The following is a 26707-nucleotide window of genomic DNA, read 5'->3' as shown; positions in this document are numbered from 1 at the left end:
ATAAAAAAAAACCAAATTATCAAAAAAGATACTTTAGGGTGAAACCATAAGTATCTAACATAATAAATACAAAATCAGTATAAATTACCTGTTTGTTAAAAAGATCAACTCAACCAAACACTTAAATAAATGGTTGGAATACTTTTATATACTATATTACTGTTTTTGCGTCGTTCTCAATATGTAATGTCCAATTATATCGACAATTTGATGACTGATTTGATTACTAATGTAAACTATTAGTATAAACTAACAAGACCCCGTAAATAGTAACGTACTTTGTGGCTAAAAATGGGCCGCCGATAAGATGTTTCAAGATCACCTCAACTTCAAGTGATCAATAATAGAGTACGTAGCATTTACTCAATTCTTGACTAAAAAGGCCAAAAAAGAAAAACAGAAACAAAAGAAATCTCAGTTTTTACAACCCTACCACTTCTCCAGTCGGACATTGCTACATCTACCCACCGGGTAGACTACCCGCTACTAATAAATAATTAAAATATTAGTATTTAAGCCTAGTTGGATTCCACTATAATAATTACCACAACCTTATATTATGGGGTGGGTAGTCTACCCGGTGGGTTAACCAAGTTTTTCCCTCTCCAGTCCACCACCATCAAGCATCAACCATGCAAAATTACAAAGTAATAGTTACCTAACCCCCTAGCTAGGGCCTAACCTATGAACCACTAATGTAATGATCTGATCTGCAATCTGCATTGGCAGTACAGTTTTTAATTAATCGAACAGTGAATTTGGTGTTGACAGAAAATCCAGACATTCATTGTAAAGAAACCAAACACATCCAATCATCATACGTGGAACATTTATAACATGATGTTCAAGTCACCTCAGGCTCATACACTTGCTATTTACCCTGTTACCCATGCTTATAATGCCAGGATTTTTTACTTCTAGCTGCTGAATTGTTTTTTTTTTTTTTTGAATTGCTTATACTCCATAGTCCATAACTCCCATAAGAGATTGTTTAGTTTACTGTTTACACTAGGCTTCTTTGCACACATTTATTATTTTGACGATTATTATTAAATTTCAACTAAATATAATTTTGAAGGATGTAATTTACAATCATCATTATTTTTAACTAAGTGTTATATAGTGTAAATACAAAATATAAAAATTATTATTTGATGAAAAAGTTGGTTTCTTGGTACTTTTATTAGTTGTCCATTAATTATTTAATTTACTCTCATTAGTCTTATATGTGTTTTATTTATTTGTGAGATCGCGAACCCAATCAAACCCGACCCGACATGACCCAAAATCTCATGGACCCGATACGAACACGAACCCGACCTGAACACAAAGTTGACCCGATTATGACCCAACCCGATTATGACCCGACCTGTATGACCCGTTTGACACCTATAATCATTAGTGTTATTGAATTAGTTATCTTTCATAAATTTCTAAACTAACTCAGCAATAATTAACTACATAATACTATTTTAGACATTATCGTCTCATAAAATTAGGGGCCTTGTGCTAAAATAAATTATAAAGATTAAATTTTTTGGTTAATAGAAAGACAGAAGAGTTATAAATGGGGCTTTTTGGAGAATAAGAGAAGAAGAAAAACACCTAATAGAAATTAATCTCTTTATATATGTAATTAGATTTAGATTTTTTGGGGGACGGACAACTAATAGAATTGGGCCCCTTAATCATGCAACATTTATTGCAATGGCTGGAAATTATGGAATTGAAATCATTTATAAGAGTCATGAATCAAATGTTGTGGTAGACTCAATGGGAAAACAAGGGCTCACTAGAAGAGATGAGTTTATGCTTGCCTCTAATTAGGGATTGGGTCTGGTCCATCCGGGCCCGTTCACCAACCCCGGCCAAAACCCGTTGGGTCTAGATTTTTCATAATAGACCCGCTGGGTCTAGCGGGTCAATGGGTCCTTATTAGTTTTTAGTTTTCATCATATTTTTAAATCTATGTAATTAAAAAACTTCGCTCTGATATATATTGGTCTTGCATCCATGTATAAAGTATTATCTAAACAAATTTATCAAAAAAAAAAAAGTATTATCTAACCAATATTTTAAAAATTAACTCATAAAATCGTAAAATGTTACAACTTATAAAGTTACAAGTCTTAGATAAAGTTACAATACTAACGAGTTCTCAAAATCACAACTCATAAAATCTTTTTAGGTTAAAAAAAATGATATGTAAAAAGGTCTGTGGGTCGGGTCGGATCTTACATATGTGGGCTTGGACCTAACCCATGCTCCTCGAGACCCAAATCTAGACCCGTTGGATCTAAATTTTTTGAACCCATATATACCCTTATAAATGGGTCGGGTCCATTGCCATCTCTAGCTCTAATGCCTCAATCTTGTTCAATTTTTGTGATTTCGTACCTTACTGCATGTAGATGGTTCACATCCATCCTTCTAAATTGTAATGCTGGCCTTTGAAATTAATGAATTGACTCCAAATTATATAAAAAAAGTCATGTAGCATTTTATAAGAGCGTCTATCATCTAACATAGTTTTAAAAAAATACCTCTTTAATGGACTGTGTAAATAACTTACGAAGACTCAATACTAATTGCAATTTTGTATAGCAAGCCATCAATAAATTGTATCTTGCAAGTTGCAACAAACCATAAAAACCAAACTTTAAACTCCCATTATGCCACAAGGGGGAGTTCACTCATGGTACACCCGTGAGTATGGTACACCCAGGGGTATTTTTGTAATAAATTATTAGAACTTCAGGTGCTCATTTGACACCAAATTTGCTCATATGGGCATACAGGGCATTTTGCTCATTTACTCATTTGCTCACTTTGCTCATTTTGTAATAAAAGTGTTTGCTCATTTTCTTAAATGAGTAGAATTGTTTGCTCATTTGCTCATTTGTTCATTTTGATCATTTGCTCATTCGCTCATTTTGCTCATTTGGAGAAAATAGTCTTGGGTGTACTATAATATATTCTCCACAAGGGGAGACTAACAAATCAAACTTAAAATCCTACTCGAGGAGACAAACAACCCAATAATTGAGTACAAAACTCTCCAACAAAGATAAAAGAGAGGATTTTTATTAACAAAAACAATAAAATTTAGGGAAAAATTTCCAAAAACTACCTTTTATATCATTAAATTTTCAAAAAACTATCTTATAAATATATTCTTTCAAAAAACTACCTTATATAACATAATGTTTTCAATTTATTACCATTTGACTTTTTTTTGTTGATGTTGACTCTTAAATAGCAGCTTCAGGTATTGTTGTCGGTTGGGCAACCTATAAAAAAGAGGGGAACAAAAATGGAGGACTGAGAAGCTAGCGGTAGTGGATGTTCGTTAAGAAGAAAATGAAATGGGGGGCAATTTGGCACCCTACGTGGGTTGTCAAGGGTGCCTAGGCCCTGAGAGCAAGGCAATAAGTAGCAATGAACCCGTTACGGGTGGTCAAACTCTTATTTAGTTGCCAGTTGGTAGTAAAAATGTGTTTTATAAGGTAGTTTTTTGAAAAATAATTTTTAAAAGGTAGTTTCTTGGAAAATGATTGTTATAAAAGGTAGTTTTTTTTTTGAAATTTTTCCTAAAAATTAATGCATATAAGTAGAGATTGAGGCTTACTATCATCAAAAAGGATGGTGGCAGTCTTGAATTGGATGGAAAAAGACTATGATTTTAAAGAAAAAAAAAGGAAGAGAAAGAGAGAGATGCAGTCACAAACTCTGTTGGATTATCAATTACTCCTCCTGTCCCATAATATAGTGTCTATTTCTTTCTTTTCACGGAATTAAGGAGATTGGAGGAAATAGTAGAATTCTCAAAAAAAAAATTAATAAAATATTTTTGTTTTGGAACTACTCACTTTATTTTCTTTTTCCTTCAAAAATATAAAAAAGCAATAAAGTTTCATTGAAATGATGCAAAACAATAAATAGGAGCATACATCTTTAAATAAAGTTAGGTATACTTCGAAAAGTTTGTATAAAAATTGAGGATAATATAGTTAAAACAAATTAATTAGAAATGAAGTAGGCTTAATATTTCGGGATACCTAAAATGAAATGTAATCATTACATTATGAGACGGAGGGAGGAATAGAAAAGTTGGAAAATTATTGTTTGACTGTTCGGTTTTAGCCCCACCATAATTAGTTACTTGTCAAGCAATTACCACTGGAATCTAAATTAGGTAGAGGGCTAGAGGCTCCTATTCTTGATCTTCAACAATTGCTGCTGATGTCCTTAAAACTCCATAATTTAGAAAAAAAATCTTAAAATAGAACAAAAACATCTATAACAAATAATTTTCAAAACTAGGGTCCCAAATAGGAAGATGAAATTTTGCTATCACTTTGAATGATTGAAGTAATGCAAAACGTTGATGGGCATTAGTTTCTTGGACGTGTACCTAGTCCCAATCTTTACAATAATGTCGTCTTTTTTTCTTCACCTATGAGTTTTGATGGGTAGAAATTAATAAAAATTGAAATAGAAAAACTTTTTCGAAACTACCCCTTACTTATAATAAAAGAGAAATTCATGACCAAAATCAACCAAAAAACGAAAAACATGACGAGCTTAAGAACATACGACCAAATAGACCTTTCACCTTTAAAGCAAATGTTGGCGAATACTGATGAAAAATTCAACGAGGTTAAAAATAAATTTGCTAACTTTTAAGTAGTTTTTATTTGGATTAAGTAGTCAAATTTTAAGATAATATTCACAAATCGACAAGTCCCCTAATTTAGAGGAAAGTCCTATTTTTTTTTTTTGTCAAATGGTGTCATTAGTCGTTATTGTAAGGAAGCATCAGTCATTTGTGAATAATTTTTTTGATTATTGTTAAGTAGAAAATGTGCATATTATTCAAGTTCTAATATGATCATTAATTACGTACTAATCCCCTTTAGGCCTTATCCCTTTTCATAATTTCATCTATATCCATCATCCAAGGGCAATAACAATGGCCTACGAGAGATAAATAATTGAATGTACGGAATTGACATAGAAAAATCCAATCTGCCTTCCTTGCTCTTTCTCTCAATTTTGGATGTTCTTTTCTAGTCACTTAATTTTGACCAAATTATTATTGTCCATGTAAAAAAAGGACTACGAAGACTAAACACATTACACACGTGTTAGTCTTCAGCCCTTCACAATGCTAATCTTTACTCTCTAGTGTTGTGCCCAACCATGTCGGCCCGCTAGTACCTGCATTGCACATTTAAAAATCTCTATCGAAGTACATGTACAATTTTATTATAAGATAAGAAAAATAATATTTGGAGACTTTGTGTTCAAGACATATTCATTTTTTTTTTTTTTTTTTTAAAAGAAAAGGGATTTCATTAATATTTCGCCAAAACCTTACACGTCATTTCTGAAAAACATAAAATATCTAATAGAATACATTCTAGAAATATAACATCGAGATTTGACTTAATTTTGCCTTAATAAAAATTTTCATCTGAAGCAATGCAATCTGTGATTTCGCTCTGGTTCGGCATACGATCTGCAGATGCGGAATTTTGGGATGAACGTACTCCAATAGTCTTCCATAATTTTCAGAAGTTGTGAAACCCTAATTCTTCAGGTTGAATCTCGAACTTCAACCAATGAGAATAATTTTCATACCTAAAACAAAAGAAATATCTAAACTCCATAGGGGAGAAGGAGATTTCCAAAACAGAAACTAAAAACCCCATAAAAGGGTTTGAGAAAATCTCATAAAGATACTAATTTTGAACAAAACAAGAAAATGAACTAAAAACTGAAAATAAAAGGAAAAAAGGGGCTTACCATGGATGAAAACATCCATGGCTCCATAATTGATGAAGAAGGGTAAGGTAGGGGTGTTAGAGAGTAAAAGAAAGCCAAAATCAAAACTTCAAGACATATTCATAATGCGTCGATTACAAGTATAAAAGACAGTAAAGAATTATTACAAGAGATAACAATAAAAGAAGTAATTAACTAGATGATTAACATTAGCTATCCAATCGATTATTGGAATTTGGAGTTGCTTTTCGGAAACATGGTTGACAACTATTGAAACCGTGAAGGAGAACGAAGTTGCATATCCTGCATGACATTTGCTCGTCGTCATGGAGACCAAATACTTTTGGCTGTATTGATAACTAGTGCTTCCAATGACGATTTTTTTAATGTTGTGCTGAAATGGCGAGGAGTAAACCTTGATGAATAGCAAAAAGTTTTACGATGAATGTGAGGTTGAACCAAGGTTGAATAAAGCGCACACATGAAGTAAAAGTACATATGTAATCCAAAATTCTAATAATTACAAATGATATAATTAGTTATATTTTCTAAAATCAGAGGCAGTTAAGGCCATGTGCAGGATGAGCAACTGTACAGGGTCCCCCAAAATATAAGCAAACAAACAAGAGCTTTGTTGTATTATCACATCTAGTTTATTATTAGGGTAATGTTATATGTAGCCCATATAAGCATTATATACATTTCTTTAAATGGAAACAATTTAAGAATTCAAGACACATTTTCACATCAACTGAGGTAATAAATGCTTGATTCAATATTTTATTTCCATTTTAAGCACTTGTATATCATTTTCCTTATTATTATCATAGTTATATCTTTCATTACATATTTGTAAAAATTATAATAATTAAATATTAATAAAGTACTCATTGAGACGAATCAAACAAGACCCCACATGACTATATTTTTTCTTCTAATTGTGAATAGTGTTAAGATTCTAAGTGAGAAAGATAAAAAAATACAAAGGGAGTATTATTATTTACTAGTACATTTGTTAAAAAGAATTATTATTGTCGTTGTTGTTGTACTTATTAATTATTAATATTGGTAATTATTATTAAATAATCTTGTTGTTACCATTATAAATGTCATTGTTATCATTATATTAAGTTATTTTGTTGTTATTAAATAATAGAAAATTAAAAGTCACGTGTTAAGAATATAAGATTGACGCAAAAATAAGAAATATATAAAATGTGATATCTCAAATTCATGACAATGAAACTATTAAGTTCGGATTACATTTCAAAATAAGCTAAGTGTGAGATATAAATTATAAATTTAGATTCGGTATACCTCTTCCTATCGAATTCCAAATCTTTCTAGCTATTTGAAGTTGCACGATATTTATTTTTTTTGCTCAAGTCATAGTTGTTTGTATATTTATTTATTTTATATGGAAAAAAAGAGTTGATTTTGCCGACTTCTCATGTGTGAAAATTTTTTTTAAGGGAAATGTGAAACATTGTATAAGTGCTCTTATAAATTAGCTTGAGTTATATAATTATTTTTAGTAATAATAATAATTACGATTATAATTATTATTGTTGTTCTTATAATGATGATAATAATAATTATTATTAATAATAATAAAAGTTGTGTGAAAGTTGTAATAGAAATAAAATGATAATAACAGTAATACTATAAAGAAGATCTTATAATGTATTGCATAATAATGATTTACAAAGTAATAATATAATAGTAATAATATATTTTATAAAAGATAAGATCTTGTAAATCAGATAAGTTCAGATCAGATCAGTTCAATTCAGATCAGTTCAGATCAGATCAGATCAGATCGGAAAAATAAGCTTAGATCAGATCAGACCAGAAAAAATAAGTTCAGATCAGAAAATTTCAGGTGAACTAAACATAGCCTAAATAGTGTCTCGTTTTTCTTTAATATATTAATTGTGGATGCCATATGACTTTCGATTAATGAATTTTATCTTTCTCCAACAAAAATTATAATCTAACAAATTATTGGTTGGATACTTGGGGTCCTTCAAGTATATCCTTTTGCCCTATCACCCTCTAAGTTTAGAATAAATCTGCTTTAGCATACCCTACGCAAGGTCACATTTGCTCGTGTTTAATGCGACTTTGGTACCTTCCTTACCAGGAATACGTGCGGCCTCGCTTAAATTCTCTCACTTCCTAGCAAAATAATAAATCGCAGCTTTAATTTTCAAGTTTTTATTTCCCACAATGTCAGACCACAAGTTACGTGCAAACAGAACAAAGGGTTGGCATTTACTTTAGATACATCATACAACTATTAGAATTGACTTGAAGTACTACTATACTAGTAGGACAACGTAGTTTACTAATAATTTTGTTAGGTTGTTCCATACTTTGCGACTTTTGTGGCCATCTCCGAAAGCCTCCAAAGTCCAAAAAGCATATAATTGGATGTTAGATCAATGATATATCTTGAGTTCTTTGAATAGCTTTTTGTTGGTTATACCTTACTAACATGACTTAGGCTCCATTTGGTAGGGCGTAAAACGTTTTCTCGGAAAACTGTTTTCCTCTATTTTTAGTTTTACATTGATTGGTTGGTAAAAGAATGTAAAACCATTTTCCCTTGGGGTAAAATTACTCTCCCAATGATGGAAAATCATTTTTCCTTTCAAAATGAAGGGAAAACTATTTTCCTTATCTCTCTTGTACACTCCTCTCACTACCTCCTTAATTTCCCTTTCATTTTCCATTCATTTCATCATTTTTCTTACATCGAACCAAACAACGGAAAAATAATTTTGGAATTGTGTTTTCCATGAAAATCATTTTACACTGAAAATATTTTATGCCTACCAAACAGAGCCTTAGTTATATCACTTGGGAATTCGTGATCTTGTAGTGATATATTTGAGGTATAGTTATTGAGAGATGATAAACATTTAACAGTTAGATGTGTTAGATATAAGTTTTCGTGTAACAAATGTTGTTTGTGTATATCACATATATTGTTTGTGTATGTAAATATATTGTTTGTTTTTCTTATATTTACACAAACAATTTATTTACATACACAAACAATATATGTGATATACACAAACAACATTTATTACACGAAAACTTATATCTAATACATTTAACTGTTAGATGTTTATCATCCCTCATAGTTATTTGGCATTTGTTCTGACTCTAATGACATAAATTTGATAAAGTAGTAAAGATCACTAAGTACAAAAATATGTCAAGTTGATATATTGTTAGTTATAAGATCCGAAAACATGTAAAGTTTGCACATCTTAGTAAACCTTTCAAATAATTATTCGGTAGAAATTTATTAGATTAGTAGCACATAAAATAACTAAATTATACCTTAAATGTTACTTCAAATATTATCTTTAGTTCAAAAACTACATCAAACAACCACTATACATTACTTTGCAGTATTAATTCATCAAACACCACTTTTATCCAAAGCTTATATTATATATCCAGAAACCTGTTCAAGTAATGTCGTGTTTTTTCATCATATTGTGGACCATTTGGAGAGAAAGAAACTCAAGGCTCTTTGATGGAGCTTCAATGATTATGTATGACTTTATTTTGGTTTTGCTCCCCCTCAGTGGCAAACACTCATATTATTGTGGTTGTAAGTTGTAACCCTTTGTTATGACTTTTGCCTAATTAATGAAAACTCGATTTTTTTTTAAAAAAATAATAATCCATAAACATGTTGTGTCTTATGCTTCTAGTTGATGATTTTTTCATTATACCTATATGTTCTTTATATCATACCACTAAAGTTATTGTTTATATATCATGAATTATATTTATATGTTTATGAATGAAAATTTGACACTTTGTTGCATTTTGTAGTGCAGTGTATTCTTTTATTTTAAATTAAATGTTTTTTCGGGAGTATGATGTACATTATATCCAAGTAGAATCTAAAATACACGTACTTTTCACCTTCAATAGAATTCTAATTAATTTAGTTTTTCTATAATTAAAAAAGAATTCTAATTTGGTTAGACCTCTAAACACTACTTGCAAAACTATTGACAAATACATCCTAAATTGGAATGATTCTTTGGATTGATAAGACATAGTTTATATGCTTCATTAGTTTGTTATAAAAATAGGACAAGTTAGTATTATAGCTATTCTAAACCCTACCTCAACCACTATAAATAACGTCGACCTTAACTAGAGTTTTAATTTTCGTTAAACCTCTACACATTACTCAAAAGGGAAACACCCTTCTAAATTGGAAGTGTTATTAGATTGATTAAGATATGTTTATGGGGTTTTCTAATGCTTTTTTGTGAGAACGAGTTTTAGCAGTGTACAACTTATAAGGACCAAGAATTCTTAGGTCCAATGATATATCTTTCTATTTCTTATATGGGAGATTTAGGTTCAAATCTTGATGGAAGCAAAAAATTTCAATGTGGTGGGGTGGGGTGGGGAAAGGATTGGGATTATTGAGCCTTTGAGTGAGTGATCTTGTACGAGAATAACTTAGAGAAAATTCTTCTTACCGAAAGATTCCCAAAAGAGAAAAAAAAAAATTACAAGGGAGAAATGGTCAAACATGGAAATATTATTGACTTTGAGCAGTCTATTCCAATTCCCATCTACAATCAAATTCAACAAACAATTGAGAAAAGGCTAAAAAAAGTAACTAGTGAATCCCACTCCAAGTGAAATAATAATAATAAAAAATCCCACACACTTATATTTCAAAATATAGATATTTACTCCAAGTCTCCAACCATTACAAATTATAAGGCTAAATTACTTTTACATATTAAGAATTTGGTTAGTTTAAGTAATAGTATAAGTAACAATAATTAACATTAAATAATAATATAAAAATACCTATATATAATCTTATCTTAATAGTATAAAGTTGCATTTAATTTTACATTGATATTGTGGAGTGCTTTATATTTTGAAATAACTTTTTATAGCTAAAATGCCTTATAATTTGTAACAGAGGGAGTAACAAAGACGCAGGCTATGTTTAGTTCACTTGAAATTTTATGATCTGAACTTATCGGATCTGATCTAATTTGAACTTATTTTTTCTGATCTTATCTGATCTGATCTGATATGAACTGATATGATTTACAAGATCTTATCTTTTATAGAATATATTAATACTATTATATTATTACTTTTTTTTTGAGGGGACTATTATATTATTACTTTGTAATTCATTATTATGCAATACATTATAAAATCTTATTTATAGTATTACTATTATTATCATTTTATTTCTATCACAACTTTTATTAATAAAAATAATTATTATTATCATTATTATAATAACAACAATATAATTATAATCATAATAATAATAATTATTACTAAAAATAATTATATAACCCAAGTCATTAATTTATAAGAGCACTTATAAAATGTTATTGAGAAGTTGACGGATTCAACTCTTTTTTTTCATATAAAATAAAATATACATGGATGGTAATAATATTGTAACTAGGATCCCCCCTAGTTATTATTTGGAACAACTACTTTCGAATTGTAATATGTTTAACATTATTAAGTAATAAATGAAGTGCCATGTTTACCAAAAAAAAAAAAAACAACTATGACTGCACAAGAAAGAAATGGATAGCGTGCAACTTCAAATAGATAGAGAGATTTGGGATTCGGTAGGAAGAGGTATACCGGATCTAAATTTATAATTTGTATCTCGCACTTAGCTTATTTTGAAATGTAATCGAAATTTAGTAGTTTCGTTGTCATGAATTTGAGCTATCATATTTTATATATTTCTTATTTTTGCGCCTATTTTATGTTCTTAACACGTGGCTTTTAATTTTCTATTATTTAATAACAACAAAATAACTTAAAATGATGATAACTTGGCATTTATAATAATAACAATGAGATTAATAATAATTACCAATATTAATAATTAATAAGTACAACAATAACAAAAATAATCCTTTTGAATAAATGTACTAGTAAATAATAAATTTTTAAATATAAGTATAATCTGATTTGAACTTATCTGATCTGAACTTATTTTTTCTGATCTGATCTGATCTGATTAGATCTGAAATAAGCAAAAACAAGGTGAACTGAACATAACCTCAAATACTTTTTTTATACTTGCCATGTTAAGATGTACACAAATATCAAGGAGAAGAAAGATGAAAGGGTCATTCATACAAATAAATTAAAAGACGTTTCTAATGAAACCTATATGTCGCGTGACACTCTTCTCAAACTTCTAATCAAAAGGTTTATGTCCATGTGAACTCAACAACTAAAAACTATAAATATTTTGTAATTGCAAGGTATAGAACACATAACTTTAAAATGAAAAGTAAGAGTTTAGCCCTCAGTGCGCTATAACTTTATTGTCTAATATTTCAAATAAAATATGATAAAATTTTGTAATAACTACATTTAACTTAAAAAAAATACTTAAACAAGTATTTAGATTTCTGATACTTTTATTATTCTACTACCAAGATACTATTGATCACATATTCTCTTTTCCTGATTCATTTTAAGCTATTATTTTCAAATTTAAACCTTTAACATTTTTTTTTACTTATCACGTCATGACGTTAGATTTTCAATTTTTTACGGGACAAAAAATACGAAAAGTAACAGATGAATCATCAAATTTATGAAATATAACATATTTATTTATTGTAACTTATCGAAGACATTGGCGGGACCAAAATACTATCCGTCCCAAAATATAGTTCCCATTTCATTTTGCACAGTCTCCAAGTTCTATTTCTTTTTAGTAAAAAAATATAAAAAGTTGATATGATGAATTTATACATTGAGACGAATCTAATAAGACCCCTCATGAATATTTGTTTTGTAAATATTAGTAAGAATATTTGGTCAAAATTTTTAAAATTTGACTCTCAAAATACAAATGAAAACTATATTTTGAGACGGAGGGATCGGTAGGAAGTTGACAAGCTGAAGAGGTAGTGTAGATATTCTCCGATACTATTATCTTTGGTTTCTTTTGCTTTGATTACGTCCTCGCTTACACATTCGCACACTCACTTACACTTTCTCACCCTTTTCTTTTTTAAATCTCTGAATACTAATGATAGGAGTACATTTCATAGATGATAAATACACCAAAAACCCCACTCAATTCTGTAATCTGTACAGAAAAGAAGCAAACTTTTTGCAGCAAAACAGATAAAGAAATTTAATGGGGTGGAAGGGAATTCTGGGTTTTGAGTATGGAATCGTTCAGGCCCCACTGGGCCCCGACATTTCTGGTCCCGAGCTTGTTGCTGCTGTTGCTAATGCTGGTGCCATTGCCCTTCTTCGAGCCCCTGATTGGGTTTGTTTTTCTTCCTTTTATATAATTTTCTGCTAATTATTTCTTTGTTAGTTTCATCACTTTGAATTATATGTCAATTGTTTGTTTGAGTATATGGAACTAGTCTCAATCACAATTAATCATTTGAAGATGATCACCTAATCAGCAGAAAGAAGGCAATTTAAGAAAATTGTGTAGTGAATAGTGATAATAATGACATTTGAGGACTAATTAATTGTATTTGCTTGAATTTATTGATTATATTCCTAGGTTCAAGGGAAAAAAAATCACATTTTTGGTTTTGGGTATTTGTGGTTGAAGGTGATATTCAACTGTTTTTATCAAGTACTACTTCTATAGTTCTATATACATGAGTTTGCTATCTTTTTATTTTTGTAACTTTATTTTGATTATTTCCTTGTGATGTTGAACTTCTAAGATTTTATATGCCTTCACTTGAAGTGATATTAGATGACATTCATGGATTTGATAGTTCTTTTTTGTTTAAAGTTAATATTATCATTTCCTTAATCCTTGTTATGTCAAGAATAATGTAATTGCATTTAGTAAGATGACTTATAAGCTGTAACTTGTAAGAGCAACAAAAATGATAGGGAATTCAAACACAGGGCTCTGGAAAGATGCATTAGCAAGAGTTCTTGCAGTTCATTCCGAAAGCGAGACATTCAATTTTTGTTCTCACTTTCAAACTCTTTCCCATGTGGCAAGCCGGTCCTGTTTCTGAAGTGTTGTTTGTGGGAATAATTCTTGCCCATATGGCAAGTTGGTCCTGTTTTTAAAGTGTCGTTTGTGGGATTAACTTATGGATGCAGCTTTTGAGTAGTTAAAAGTGAGTTCAAGCATTGAGGCGTAAAGATTTGAGTGAGAATCTCATGATCCAAACATAAAATTCAGAAGATAAAAAGTTGATGTGACAAAAGTCGCAGCATATGAAATTTTCTTGAAATTGGGCAATGTTCTTGCTCAAAGAAGTTAAAGGTTGAGTGGAACTTAAATTTGGTTTGATTCATAGATGGCGGAAGTTGTAGTAGTTGTTTCATTTAGTTGGTAACTGGTAAGTCTAATTTCCAGTAGCTATTGTAAACAAGCAAATTAACCCCAATCATTTACAAAAGAAAACTTTTTTATGAATCATGGGGGAATGTTGATTGTGGATGGAAGAGCAAGAAAAGTTCATTGTTTGTTGGTTTTGTCCATTTTTAGTGTAGTCGAAAGGTTTACTGTTTTTTTTAAGTTAAGTATAAACCAACGATACTTTCTTATGACTGTAACTTATCTTTCATACTGGGTTTTGTTTATGGAAATACTTCTTTGTTTGATATAGCGAGATGAATTTGTGTATCCGACCCTCATTCACCATGTCCTAACTCCTAGGTGGGCGCCTCTTTTCGAATACAAGGGTAAACATTAAGTGGATGAATAGCACCAAAGTAAGTTATGAAGGGAGCTTTGAGATCCATAAAAGTCGATAAACTGAATAATGAAACTTGATCAATTTCTTTAAAACAGAATCTTTCATGGCAATGTATGAACGATCAAACGAGGCCTTAGGTTACAGCGAGCTTGTTCCTAAGTATAATTGAAGCCTTTTTACTTTTTAGAAAATAAAAATATAACAAAGATAGAAAGTGATAATGCCATATAGAACAAAGACGTGACAATTCATATACATGAAGGTGTATGACTTGGATTTGTTTTATACTCCAAGTATTGGCTTGAAGTCCCAATACAATTTTCCTGTGGACGTCATTATAAATTCAAGATGCTTTTCTTAACCAGTTTCTCCCTCTATCCCTGGCTTGAAGTCCCAATACAACTTTCCTGTGGACGTCATTATAAATTCAAGATGCTTTTCTTAACCAGTTTCTCCCTCTATCCCTTTTCCTTTGCCACATCTATTTCTTTGGAACGTCTCTAAAAGATTGTACCATGCTAACTGACCATGAGCGTCCACGACTACACTATCACTTTTAGTACTTTTATTAAGTCTTGTGTAAGACCCGCCTTACTAATAAAGTTATCATAAGTCTACCTTACTTTTTACCCTAAACGGTCACTTTGTAAGTTTAATGGGTCACTTTATAACCTAAAGGGGTCTCTTTTAAACAAGAGATCACATTTTACCTCAAAGGGTTCACTTATATGAGATTATGAGATAAAAAGTAAGACAGTCTTAGCAAGTACCCGCGTCTTACCATAAAGTATAGACTGTATAGTAAGACGGTCTTCTATGAGATTATGTATAGTACTGTTGGTCTCACCCTATTTTTCGCTTTTCAATTTCATCCAACCAAATATTTTACAAGTAACTTACCCCTCATGGAGCAGACAAAACAGGACAGAAGGAGTACATAATAGGGCTGTTTCTTTCCTAATATACTGATGCTAAGCTGCGGTTCAGTTCTAGACTTCTATCTAATGTGTTTGCAATAGGGATTATGATTGGTGATCACCTATATAAAGATAGATTGTCTGGAGACATTAAAAGGAGTATCTGCCGTGTTTATATAAGCATTATGGACATATAGTTTCATGCTTGTTTTCTCTGATCTTGAACTGAAGTCTTTTTTGTTCAATGTCATATATAAATGGTTATCGCAACTCCATGTGGACTCATCTGACTGCGTAGTATGATCTTATTGTCAGGAATGCCCTGAATATGTGAGGGAGATGATAAAGAAGACTCGGAGCTTAACTGACAAACCTTTTGGTGTCGGCGTTGTTATAGCATTTTCTCAAGAGGAAAATCTGAAAGCTATAATAGAGGAGAAAGTTGCAGTACTGCAACTGTATTGGGGTGAAGTATCAGAGGAGCTTGTTCGCAGAGCTCATGATGCTGGTGTCAAAGTTGTTCCCCAAGTAAGTTAATATGTCTCTTGCTTATAACTAAGTTTGCTCCACCTCTATTTACTCATAAAGTTTTGAATTTTGTTGTTATAGTGTCATTCTAGTTAGTTCATTTTTTATTCGTTTAAATAGCTCTTCAAAGCAGTTTAAGCACCTACACGTAATAGACTAGTATAGATGAGCGAAAAAGACAGTAAAAGAAGAAGAGAACAAAATTGCAGAGAATAAGGATAGTAAAAGTAACATATCATGTTGTATGAGGGAAAAAGCAAAAGACCAATAACAATTCCTAGAATTTCAAATATATGGTTTATTCTTTAAAAAAAATAAAAAAATAAGCACAATTCTTTTGGCAATGTCAATGGAAGGTAGTCACACTCTCATACAGTCTAGAGGCACCTCAATCTTGGAGGTTTTATTGGAGGTCCTTTAGAATTTGCTGTTACTTAGGCCTCTAGGTATAAGGTTACATGCATTGATGCGCAGCCGTTGGCAAGAGGCAATTGTAAAAGTTACTGCTAACTATTGGGGTTCCCCATAAGACCTATAAACATGAAGTAGAGGGTAGCCTCCTCAGGTTGCCCAAGGATCCGAAAGCCTTCAAGACCAGGGTTGTGTTGGGTATATGGCATTATATGGAGCTCATGGAGGTGTATGGGTGTGGAGATGAGGTTGTGTAGAGGAAAACGTCATATGGGACATAAGGCTGACTTTGAATGTACATATCTCTCAATCTATAAATGGTTTTGATGTGATTCAAATTGGAGGTGATAGCTTGTTCCAAGAGCTTTCTAACGATAGGTCATATGCCAAATTCTACTAAGAAACGAGAAGGTTATGACTGTTTTACGAAGAACTGACGAAAATGTTTCGTCTGCGTCTGGCCCGGGTAGGTCGGGCGGATTTCGCCCGGGCACTTTCAATCGGGCTCGTAAGCTGTTTTGGAGAAGTGAAATCCCGCCCGGGAGGTTCGGTGTTTAGTCCGGAAAACGTGTTTTTGATGCGGCCATGCGGGAGTATAAATAGATGCCCTAATACGTCTTTTATTGAACCCAAAATTCATTATTCACATATTAGATAGAGAAAAAGCAATAGAGAGAGTTCTTGGAGTGCTTTTGTAATCTTTCTTGAATATTCATCGATTCCTAGTGCATATTCGTGGTTTTTCTCCGAGTTATTGGGTTTCCACGTAAAAATTCTTGTGTGTTCTTTCTTGCTTTGTTATTTGTTGTTCTAGTATTGTTTGCTATTATTTCTAGATTGATAGTCAATAGAACTTACAGGTTGTGAATTTTAACGCTCTTTACACTCCTGCAAAACTGACCATAATTAAATTTCCTCTCCAGGATGACCTTTTGTGGTCATCATGGGTTCAGGTTGGCTGCTAGGAAGCCTTAATGTTGCCTTGGATTCTGGAGACCTTCTGATTGCTTGCTTAACTCTTGCGAAAGCTTGATATAGTATATTGCATCTAATCCCTGAAACCTGTATGCTATGATATTGGTAGTTACAAGGTCCTTAAAACCCATATGCTAGTGATCCATTTGCATGTCTGGTCCATTGCTGGACCTCTCAGACATGGAAATATGGGCCTCTCATTGTGTTCAGGGAATTTGCTTTTGTTTCATGTAGCTATCTGATTTCTCTCCAATATTCTCTAATTTCATTCATTGTCATATCCACTCTTCTTTTTGTTATGTATTTGCCTCTAATTTTTTAATTTATGTGTATATCTTATTTCCTGCAAACTTGTGGGCCCTTTCTTGTTAAGCACTATGGCTCCATGTTCCATCAATTAATTTTTATTGTTGCATTCTTTTAAATTAGAGACCTCAAGGTACTCGCTGTCTGAAATATGAAAGTGCAGCAGTGATTTTGGTGGAAGCTTCTATTAGTTAGTTCACTTGTCAGTCTCCAGTTTACGACTATGGAGGTTCATGTTCTGATTTCTGAAGTTATTGTCCCCTTAAAAGACCTGCAAGTAACTTTTGATCTGGATGGTCCTGATACTGTAGTTATAGTTCTAAGAACTTTTCCTGTACCATAAATTTCATGATAACGATCACCACTTAAGGAACAAGAGAAGTGCCATGAATATTTGCTCCCATAACTCTCAAATTGCGTGTAACTTACTATCTAAACTCTCAAGTTGTTTTTATGCATATTACATGATAGAATGATACACTTTCTCCATATACTTGGATAGTTGGATGTAGACACCAGAACTGATGAATTTAGCGAGTTTCTCTGATGATTGACGATCTCATCTGCTGCTTGTGTGATCACACTAGGTTGGGAATATTGAAGCAGCAAGAAGGGCCATCAATGTTGGAGTAGATGCAATCATTGTACAAGGTCGTGAAGCAGGTGGACATGTAATAGGTCAGGTTAGCTCCATTATACTGCTTGTGCTTCTTGTTTAGTTCAGATTAAGGGTGAATTTGTATCATCACCCCTGTCATCATAGGGGCAAGGCTATGTATGTCTGCCTTACCATTAGGTGTTGGTGTAATGCTGTTGTCAATGTACTTTTGTGGCCTTTGTTGTAAAAGTAATTTAGCAAACTATTTGCCAATAAACCTCCGTTTTTGCTGCTGGTAGAAAAATATGCGACGTCCTTTTCATTACTGATGATAATTAATAGAAGTAAAAACACTTACTGTAGAAGTTGATGTTGACTCTTTCATACGGTCCATACTAATATGTTGATTCCTAATACATCTATATTTTAGTAAAAGCTTTTTGATCCTGAAACTTGTCCTGCTTTTTCAGGAAGGATTAGTTGCTTTGGTGCCTCGAGTAGTTGATCTAGTTGGGGAACGAGATATCCCAGTTATTGCTGCAGGTGGCATTGTGGATGCACGTGGCTGTGTCGCTGCTTTGGCCCTTGGGGCACGAGGTGTTGCCCTTGGCACTAGGTACCTAACCATTGGAATTTATTAAAGAAAAATATAACCCCTATGTTGCAGATTACAGGTATTAGTGAACTGTGAACACCATGCAAAAACTGGCTGCACTAATAAACAATAATATCACCTACCTCGTTCAATGGAGTCCGCAAAAACTGCATATCCATGCTCTCTCAGTAAAGATTGTTATTATGTGTCTAATGAGGCTAGAATTATATGTATGATATAGGTTTCTCGCGACTGAAGAAAGCTATGCTCATCCTGTGTACAAGAGGAAGTTGATTGAATATTCTGAAACTGAGTACACTAATGTATTTGGTCGTGCAAGATGGCCTGGAGCACCCCAGCGTGTCTTACTAACACCGTTCTTTAGTGACTGGAGATCTCTTCCTGAGAATGAAGATGAGAAAAACCAGCCTGTCATTGGACGCTCAATAATACATGGAGTGGTGAGCTTATCATCTCTTTTGTCCCGTGCTCATGCAAAAGACCAGATATTGTTGGTCATAGCTATTTACTTCTCACATCTTACTTAATCTGCTCAACTTTTAAGTACTTCTGTTTAATTTTTTCTTATTCTTTTTGTAAAGATTATATATGTTCAACATATACCTTGTTTGGTATGACGGCCTGATACAAGATAGCATAATCGTTAGGAGGTAAAACGATATAATATCAATGCAAAGGGATCTTGCTGGATTGCACTGTTTGCAAACTGCAGTTACATGTAATCCTAGACAGCATAATTGCTAATCTGAATATTGATAAGAAAAACTGCCTGTCTTTCATCTTTTTTCAAAAGACTTGGTATCTTTAACATATTCAATCAGTTTAGCAACTAATTAGCTCTTTTACACTACTAAGTTAACAATGCCCTTTCCTGTTGGCAGGAAAAAGAGGTAAAACGTTTCGCAGGAACTGTGCCCAATAAATCGGCGACAGGTGATATCGAGTGTATGGCAATGTATGCGGGGCAAGGTGTTGGCCTCATCAAAGACATCCTACCTGCTGGAGAAGTTGTGAAGAAGATTGTTAAAGAAGCTCAATTGTTGATACAACAAAAGTTCTAGGATTACTTAAGTTCTAGGAGGTAAACTGATGGGCAGTTGCTAGTTGGTACTTGATTTTTTTATCTTGCGTATCCATATAGCATCAGTCCACACACCATACTCCACAAGTCCACAATAAGCATATCGTGTGTCGATGTATAAGTTATCTTTTTGCTGAATAATAAGAAATATTTAGAGCATCAGAACACCAACTTTAGCACATATCAAGATGAAAAAACACCAATTTTCGCAATAAGATGGCCATTTTATCTTCTTCTTATGAGAATGAGGCTAAGTTATATGAAAGTGAAGCCGTGCCCGGGTTTATACAAGATTTTGTATAAATGAATGGACTTTTGGTAGTTCTAATTTGATGCTTGACAAAAGAAGAAAGATAGGATAAGGTAGGTTAGAAGCCCTCTTGTCAATCGCAATATTGGTTGGATTCAGGTTCTTGGACGAAAATTCTACCGTAAATGCTATCTACTGAAATGTACCTCTGATATAATAAGTGGGCGTGTATCGCTAGGTACTACTATATACTTAATAACTACTAGTTTTTAAGTCCCATGCGATGTCCCGGGTTATTAACATTTTCAAGTTAAAAATATCATCTAATGTTGCATAGATTATTGGAGAACTTTAGTATATTAACTTGATGTTATGTCCGGTCACAAAAAAAAAAAAAACTTGATGTTATGTGATCGAAACTTTTATGGAACATATTGTTTGGATTTTTTTAATGTGCATAATGACGATGTGGAATAATAACTAAACGGAGAGTATCATGTGGCTGATAGACTTGAAAGCTTTTTAATATATTAGTATAGATTTTTAAGGAAAAAAAATATTCATAATATATAGCAAGAAGTATAATCTATACAAATATATTAAAAGGCATTGTCATATATGACTACTTTGTAACGTTCCATGATTTTTTTATAAAATGCGGCATTGTCATATAAAATTATAAAAAAAGTCCAAAGAGTACAAGGTCACATTGGCCAAAAAGACCCAGCTATGAATCTTATAAATCATGTAAAGAATAGGACCCTAAAACAAAAACCAAAATGCTACAGGTAAACAGGTTAGACTCTCAAGACACAGTTGTAACGTCCCAGGTAACTTTGGTATATTACATTTTATCAGTTCAAAACATCAGACGTCCTTATGTTTTTGTGAACAGTTCAGTATAGAATTGATTTGATCAAGAAAGAAGGAGAGAATTTAAGAGAGAAGAATATATCTCTCTTAATGTAATGATCTGCCTTTCATATAGTTTTGAGAGTCTATATATATACAAGTTTTACTAACTAACTAATCAAAGAAGCCAACTAACTTGTAACAGAATAACAGAAAGGCTAACAGCCATAACAAACATAAATTAAGTATAACAGCTTATCACCCCCCCCTTCAAGCTGGACATGGAGAAGAAACAAGTCCAATCTTGGAACTAAGAAAGTGATGCTGATGTGATCCCAATGGCTTTGTCATTATATCAACAAGCTGTAATCCAGTCTTGATGTGAAATAGTTGTATAAACCCATAGTGTACATTTTCACGAACATAGCAAACATCTAACTTCAAATGCTTAGTTCTTTCATTGACACAATGATTTTCAACAATGTGTTTGGCAGCTTTATTATCACAATAGAAAGGATTGGTTGAACCGTTGAACAACAGAAACTTTCAAGTCTTCTAAAATGCCTTGCAACCATGCCACCTCACTGGTTGTTTGGCTAAGACTTCTATATTCAGCCTGAACTTTTAGAAACAACCTTCTATTTCTTTGTTTTCCAGGAAATAAGAGATTTTTCAAGAAAAGTGCACCATCCCAAGTTCCCTAATCTGCGTCACTGAACCCAGTAAGCTGAAGATCAGAAGTAGATGAATAGAAGAGACCATAGTTGAGAGTCCCTTTAAGATATTATAAAACATGTAGCGCTGCATTAACATGAGGAACCCTAGGAGTGTGTAAAAATTGACTGAGCTGCTGGACTGAATAGGAAATGTCAGGTCTAGTCATATTTAAGTATAACAATTTGCCAACTATCCTTCTATATAACTTTGCATCATAAAGTAGTTCTCCATCATCAAGACTCAATTTCAAACCTTTTGGCAAAGGAAAAGAAGAAATATGTCAGTTTGTCATATTAGTATCTTGTAACAAATCCAGGATGTATTTTCTTTGGTTTAACAGAATATCAGTAGAACCTCTAGTGACTTCTATACCCAAGAAGTATTTAAGCTCACCAAGGTCTTTAATAGTAAAAGCAGTGTGCAAGCTGTCTTTGAGATGTTGAATAGCACTGTCCCCAACAACCAATAAATCATCCACATAAGCCACAACTGCAATAAATGAGTGTTCATCATGTCTGGTAAACATGGAAGAATCACTTGCTGATTGTACAAAACCAGCTGCAAGAAGAAACTTGTTGAGTTCCAGATTCCACTGTCTGGAAGCTTGTCTCAATCCATAAAGAGACCTTTTTAATTTGCAAAAAAGACCAGGTAAAGCTTTAGAATAACCTGGAGGAGGAGACATGTACACTTCTTCATCAATAAACCCATGCAAGAAGGCATTATTAATATCTAATTGAATGAAAATGTCATTGCTTTGCTGCAGCTAAAGCTATAAGAGTCCTGATAGTACTGAATTTTGCAACAGGACTAAAAGTGGATTTGAAATCTTTGCACCTTTGATTTGTTTATCTCCCCTGGCAACCAGTCTAGCCTTGCAACTTTCAATGCTTCCATCAAGTTTAAATTTAACCTTATAGACCCATTTGCAGCCTATAACATGTTTATCTGATGGTAAAGGAACAAGATCCCATGTTTCATTAACTTCCAAGGCAGAAAGTTCACTTTCCATAGTTGCGATCCATTGTGGATCATCCTTTGCTTGTGAATAACAAGAAGACTCATATGTATGTGAAATAGGAAGGACATTGAAAGAAAGAGAAGTATTATAAGAAGTAGGTAGATGTAGATGCGCAGGTAAAACATAATCATTAAGTTTGGTAGGAAGAGATTTGAGTCTAGTAGACTGTCTGAGTGGTGGAATTATAGGTGAAGAATCTGAAATGAGATCGGTAGTGTTGTCAGAAGAAGAAGGTGAATTAGAGGGAAGAGAAGTAGAAGTAAAAGGAGGTATATTGTGAGGAGAAGAAGATGAAACAGAATTAGGAAAAGAAATGGGAGAAGATATAGGTGAGGTAACTGAAGGAGTATCATTAGAGATAAATGGAGAAGTGGTTATAGAAATCTCAGGTGATGGAAAAGGAATTGTAGGTAAAGAAGGAGGAGACACAGGGGAAGTAAGAGAAACAAAATGAAATGGAAAAACACTTTCATCAAATATGACATCTCTACTTAAGAATACTTTGTGAGTTTGTAAATCATAGAGTTTATAACCTTTTTGAGCATAGGGATAGCTTAAAAGAATGTATTTTCTTGACTTAGGTGCAAACTTGTCAGAGGTTTTATGAATGGATAACATAAACAACCAATGACTTTAAGATGAGTATAGCTAGGCTTTTTGTGCATAAGAATTTCATAAGGAGAAAGCCATTTCAAGACTGAACTAGGCATGAGATTAATGAGATATGTGGCACTTAGCAAACAATCCCCTCAAAAATTCTTTGGCAAGTTTGCATGAAATTGAATTGCCCTAGCAGTTTCCAAAAGATGTTTGTGTTTTCTTTCCACCCTCCCATTTTGTATTGGGTTATCAGGAATAGATTTTTGATGAACAATGCCATGTTGAGCAAAAAGAGAAGAACAAGTCTGTTGAACAATTTCAGTTCCATTATCTGTTCTTATTGTTTTAATAGAAACATTGAAATGGTTTTGCACATAAGCAAGAAATGCAGACACAATAGAAGGCACTTGTGTTTTAGTTTTCAATAAGTGTGTCCAAGTAGTTCTACTACAATCATCTAAAATGGTTAAAAAATAGGTAGCACCTGTATAACAAGGTGTCCTATATGGACCCCAAAGATCAATGTGAACTAGGTCAAAGATATGAGTAGCATGTGAAGAAGATAAAGAGAATGGAATTTTATAATGCTTTGCCATTATACAAGCTTCACAATTCATATTATCTGATGATGAAATATCAAGAAGATCAATTACATGTTTCATCTTAGAAACAGACATATGACCTAGTCTTGCATGCCAAATACACAATGTTGGCTTTACATGTGTTACATTGACAGAAGATTTATTAGCATAAAGTTGAGAATCATGTACAATAGAAGATGATAACAAAGGACTAGAGTAAGAAACATCGAACTTGTAGAGTCTTGAGTGTCTGATCCCAAGTGCTTTGACCTCTTTAGTTAAAAGGTCCTGAAACAAGCAGCAAGTAGATTTAAAAATGGCTATAAGTTGATTTTGATCAAGAAGTTTGCCTACTGACAATAAATTGTGTGTGAAAGAAGGAACAAACAAGACATGTTGTAAGGTAATTTGAGAAGAAAGAATAACATGTCCAGCTTGATGCACTAAAGTAATAGTGCCATCAGGTAGTCCAATCTTAATTGGATGAGTAAGGAAAGATAGAGAGGCAAAAAGATTTATATCACATGCCATATGATCTGCTGCAACAATATCTACAATCCAAGCATCAGAAAATGTAAATTTAACTACAGTATTAACAGAAACAACAGATGTTATACCCGCAAAGTTCACTGATGAATCAGAAAAGGAGCCAGAACCTCCAGTAGTTGTATTGTGAGCAATTTTCATCACTTCTTGACATAATGCCAAAAGTTTAGGATCAATATTGGGATGAGATGTACTTGGGTGCTGAGAGACATCAAAATCTAGAGGAGTGTGACCACGAATGCCAGGTTCATGAACAGAGACATTTGCAGCCATTTTGTTCTTGCCTTTGAGAACTGAATACCAGTCAGGGTAACCAACTAGCTTGAAACACTGATCTATTGTGTGACCTTTCATTTTGCAATGGTCACAAAATTTTTCAGATTTATCAACCTTAAATTTCTTGTATTCTCGCTTTGGAAGAGGTTTGGCAGAGGGTTTTGAAGCCATATATGCACTAGTTTTTGCTGAAATGAAATTAGTTGTAGAAGAATTGAGTTGTGATTGCTTTTCTACTTGTTGTAAGGTATAGTAAACCTTGTTAACAGGAGGAAGAGGATCTGTACTAAGAATATTTGTGGTTACTTGAGCATAAGCAGGATTCAAACCAGTAAGTAACTGAATCAACTTCATATGTTGACCGGCTCCAATAATCTTTTTTAGAATACCACAAGTAAAAGAATTAAGAGCACCACAAGAACAATCTGGTAAGCCTTCCAAAGCATTCAGTTCATCCCAAATGCGTTTCATCCTACTATAATATTCAACTATTAAAGCATTTTCTTGTTGTAAAAGAATAAGAGTTTTATGGAGCTCAAAAATCTGAGGCACATTAGAGCGTCCATATCGTTCAAGAATTTCAGACCATAATTTATGAGAAGACTCAACAAACAAGAAATTTTCAGCAATAGATTTTTGCATTGAGTTAATCAGCCAAGAAAGTACCATATAGTCATTGCGAATCCACTTGTGATGATTGCTGGATGTAGGAGGTGGTTTGACAAGAGTTCCATCCAGAAATCCCAGCTTATTGCGCAATTAACGCCATCTTAACACTTCTGCCCCAATTAATGAAATTATGACCAGTAAAAGTATGTGTTATTAAACACATTGATGGAGAATCACTTCCAGTCAAGAAATATGGATCATCAAAATTAACAGCTAAATGAGATTGTTGTTCATTTGAATTTTCAGCACTTGAATTTTCAAGTTTAGGATTATCAATCGCCTATGAAGTGATTGAAATTGAATCAATTCAATTTAATCAACTGAATCAAAATGAGAAGAATCAATTGAAGATTATCAATCAATTTTGTAAAGAGAATTCAACTGAATTTGTTATCAAAAACAGTTTGATTAAAATGAAGAAGAAATCAGCTACAATAAGCTGAAATTTAGAGAAAGAAGTTGCGGAATTTCGTTGTGAACTAACATTCAGAGCTCTGATACCATGAACAATTCAGTATATAATTAATTTGATCAAGAAAGAAGGAGAGAATTTAAGAGAGAAGAATATCTCTCTCTTAATGTAATGACATGCCTTTCATATAGCTTTGAGAGTTTATATATATACAAGTTTTACTAACTAACTAATCAAGATGAGAAGCTAACTAACTTGTAACAGAATAACATAAAGGCTAACAGCCATAACAAACATAAATCAAGTATAACAGCTTATCATTTTGTAAAACTAGTTGTTACACTTACGACCTTGGCTGTTTCTTGCGTAGTTGTGTTTATGTTAGGCGTTGGGGAGTGCTTATTTCTCCATGTTTTTTTGCCCTATAAAAGTCATATTTATATACTCCCTCCAGACTTTATTAGTTTATCCCTTTCTTTTATACAGAATTTTAGGATAAATAATGTTGTGGGTCATAAAAAGAAAGAGAAACTATTATTTTTATATTAAAGTTGAATGTATGTGTAATGAAAAGTTAGTGGTTCGACTCCAAAAATAGAAACAAAAGAAAGGGGTAAACTAATAAAGGACATCGCAAAAAGATTTACGGGTAAACTAATAAAGACCGGAGGAAGCATGTAACTATGTAAAATGTAACGACGTGTTGACGTTTGAAAAGTTCATTTTGAGAAAATTTTCTCAAATGTTTCCTTGCATCTTTCAAACACTTTAAATAACGTTATTGATATAGTTTCCTATACGTAAAAACTAAGGTTTG

The 26707-nt window shown here is 32.6% G+C and overlaps 2 protein-coding genes across 2 annotated transcripts; one reads left to right on the top strand and one right to left on the bottom strand.

Annotated features, from left to right (window-relative positions):
- Window positions 1-12807: 12807 nt before the first annotated feature.
- LOC104904048 (uncharacterized) lies at window positions 12808-20205 on the top strand. The gene is made up of 6 exons (XM_010692221.4): window positions 12808-13120; window positions 15767-15979; window positions 18259-18354; window positions 18740-18885; window positions 19106-19325; window positions 19767-20205. The coding sequence occupies exons 1-6, from the start codon at window positions 12986-12988 to the stop codon at window positions 19944-19946; spliced, it is 990 nt and encodes a 329-aa protein (XP_010690523.2). The 5' UTR covers window positions 12808-12985; the 3' UTR covers window positions 19947-20205.
- Window positions 20206-23555: 3350 nt separating this feature from the next.
- On the bottom strand, window positions 23556-25451 carry LOC104904224 (uncharacterized). The gene has a single exon (XM_010692421.2). The coding sequence runs from the start codon at window positions 25449-25451 to the stop codon at window positions 23556-23558; it is 1896 nt and encodes a 631-aa protein (XP_010690723.2).
- Window positions 25452-26707: the final 1256 nt, after the last annotated feature.

This window comes from Beta vulgaris, chromosome 9 (genome assembly GCF_026745355.1).
Source record: "Beta vulgaris subsp. vulgaris cultivar EL10 chromosome 9, EL10.2, whole genome shotgun sequence".
Classification (NCBI taxonomy): Eukaryota; Viridiplantae; Streptophyta; class Magnoliopsida; order Caryophyllales; family Amaranthaceae; genus Beta; species Beta vulgaris.
The sequence above is the reverse complement of the archived record's forward strand: the minus strand, read 5'-3'. Positions and strand labels throughout refer to the sequence as shown.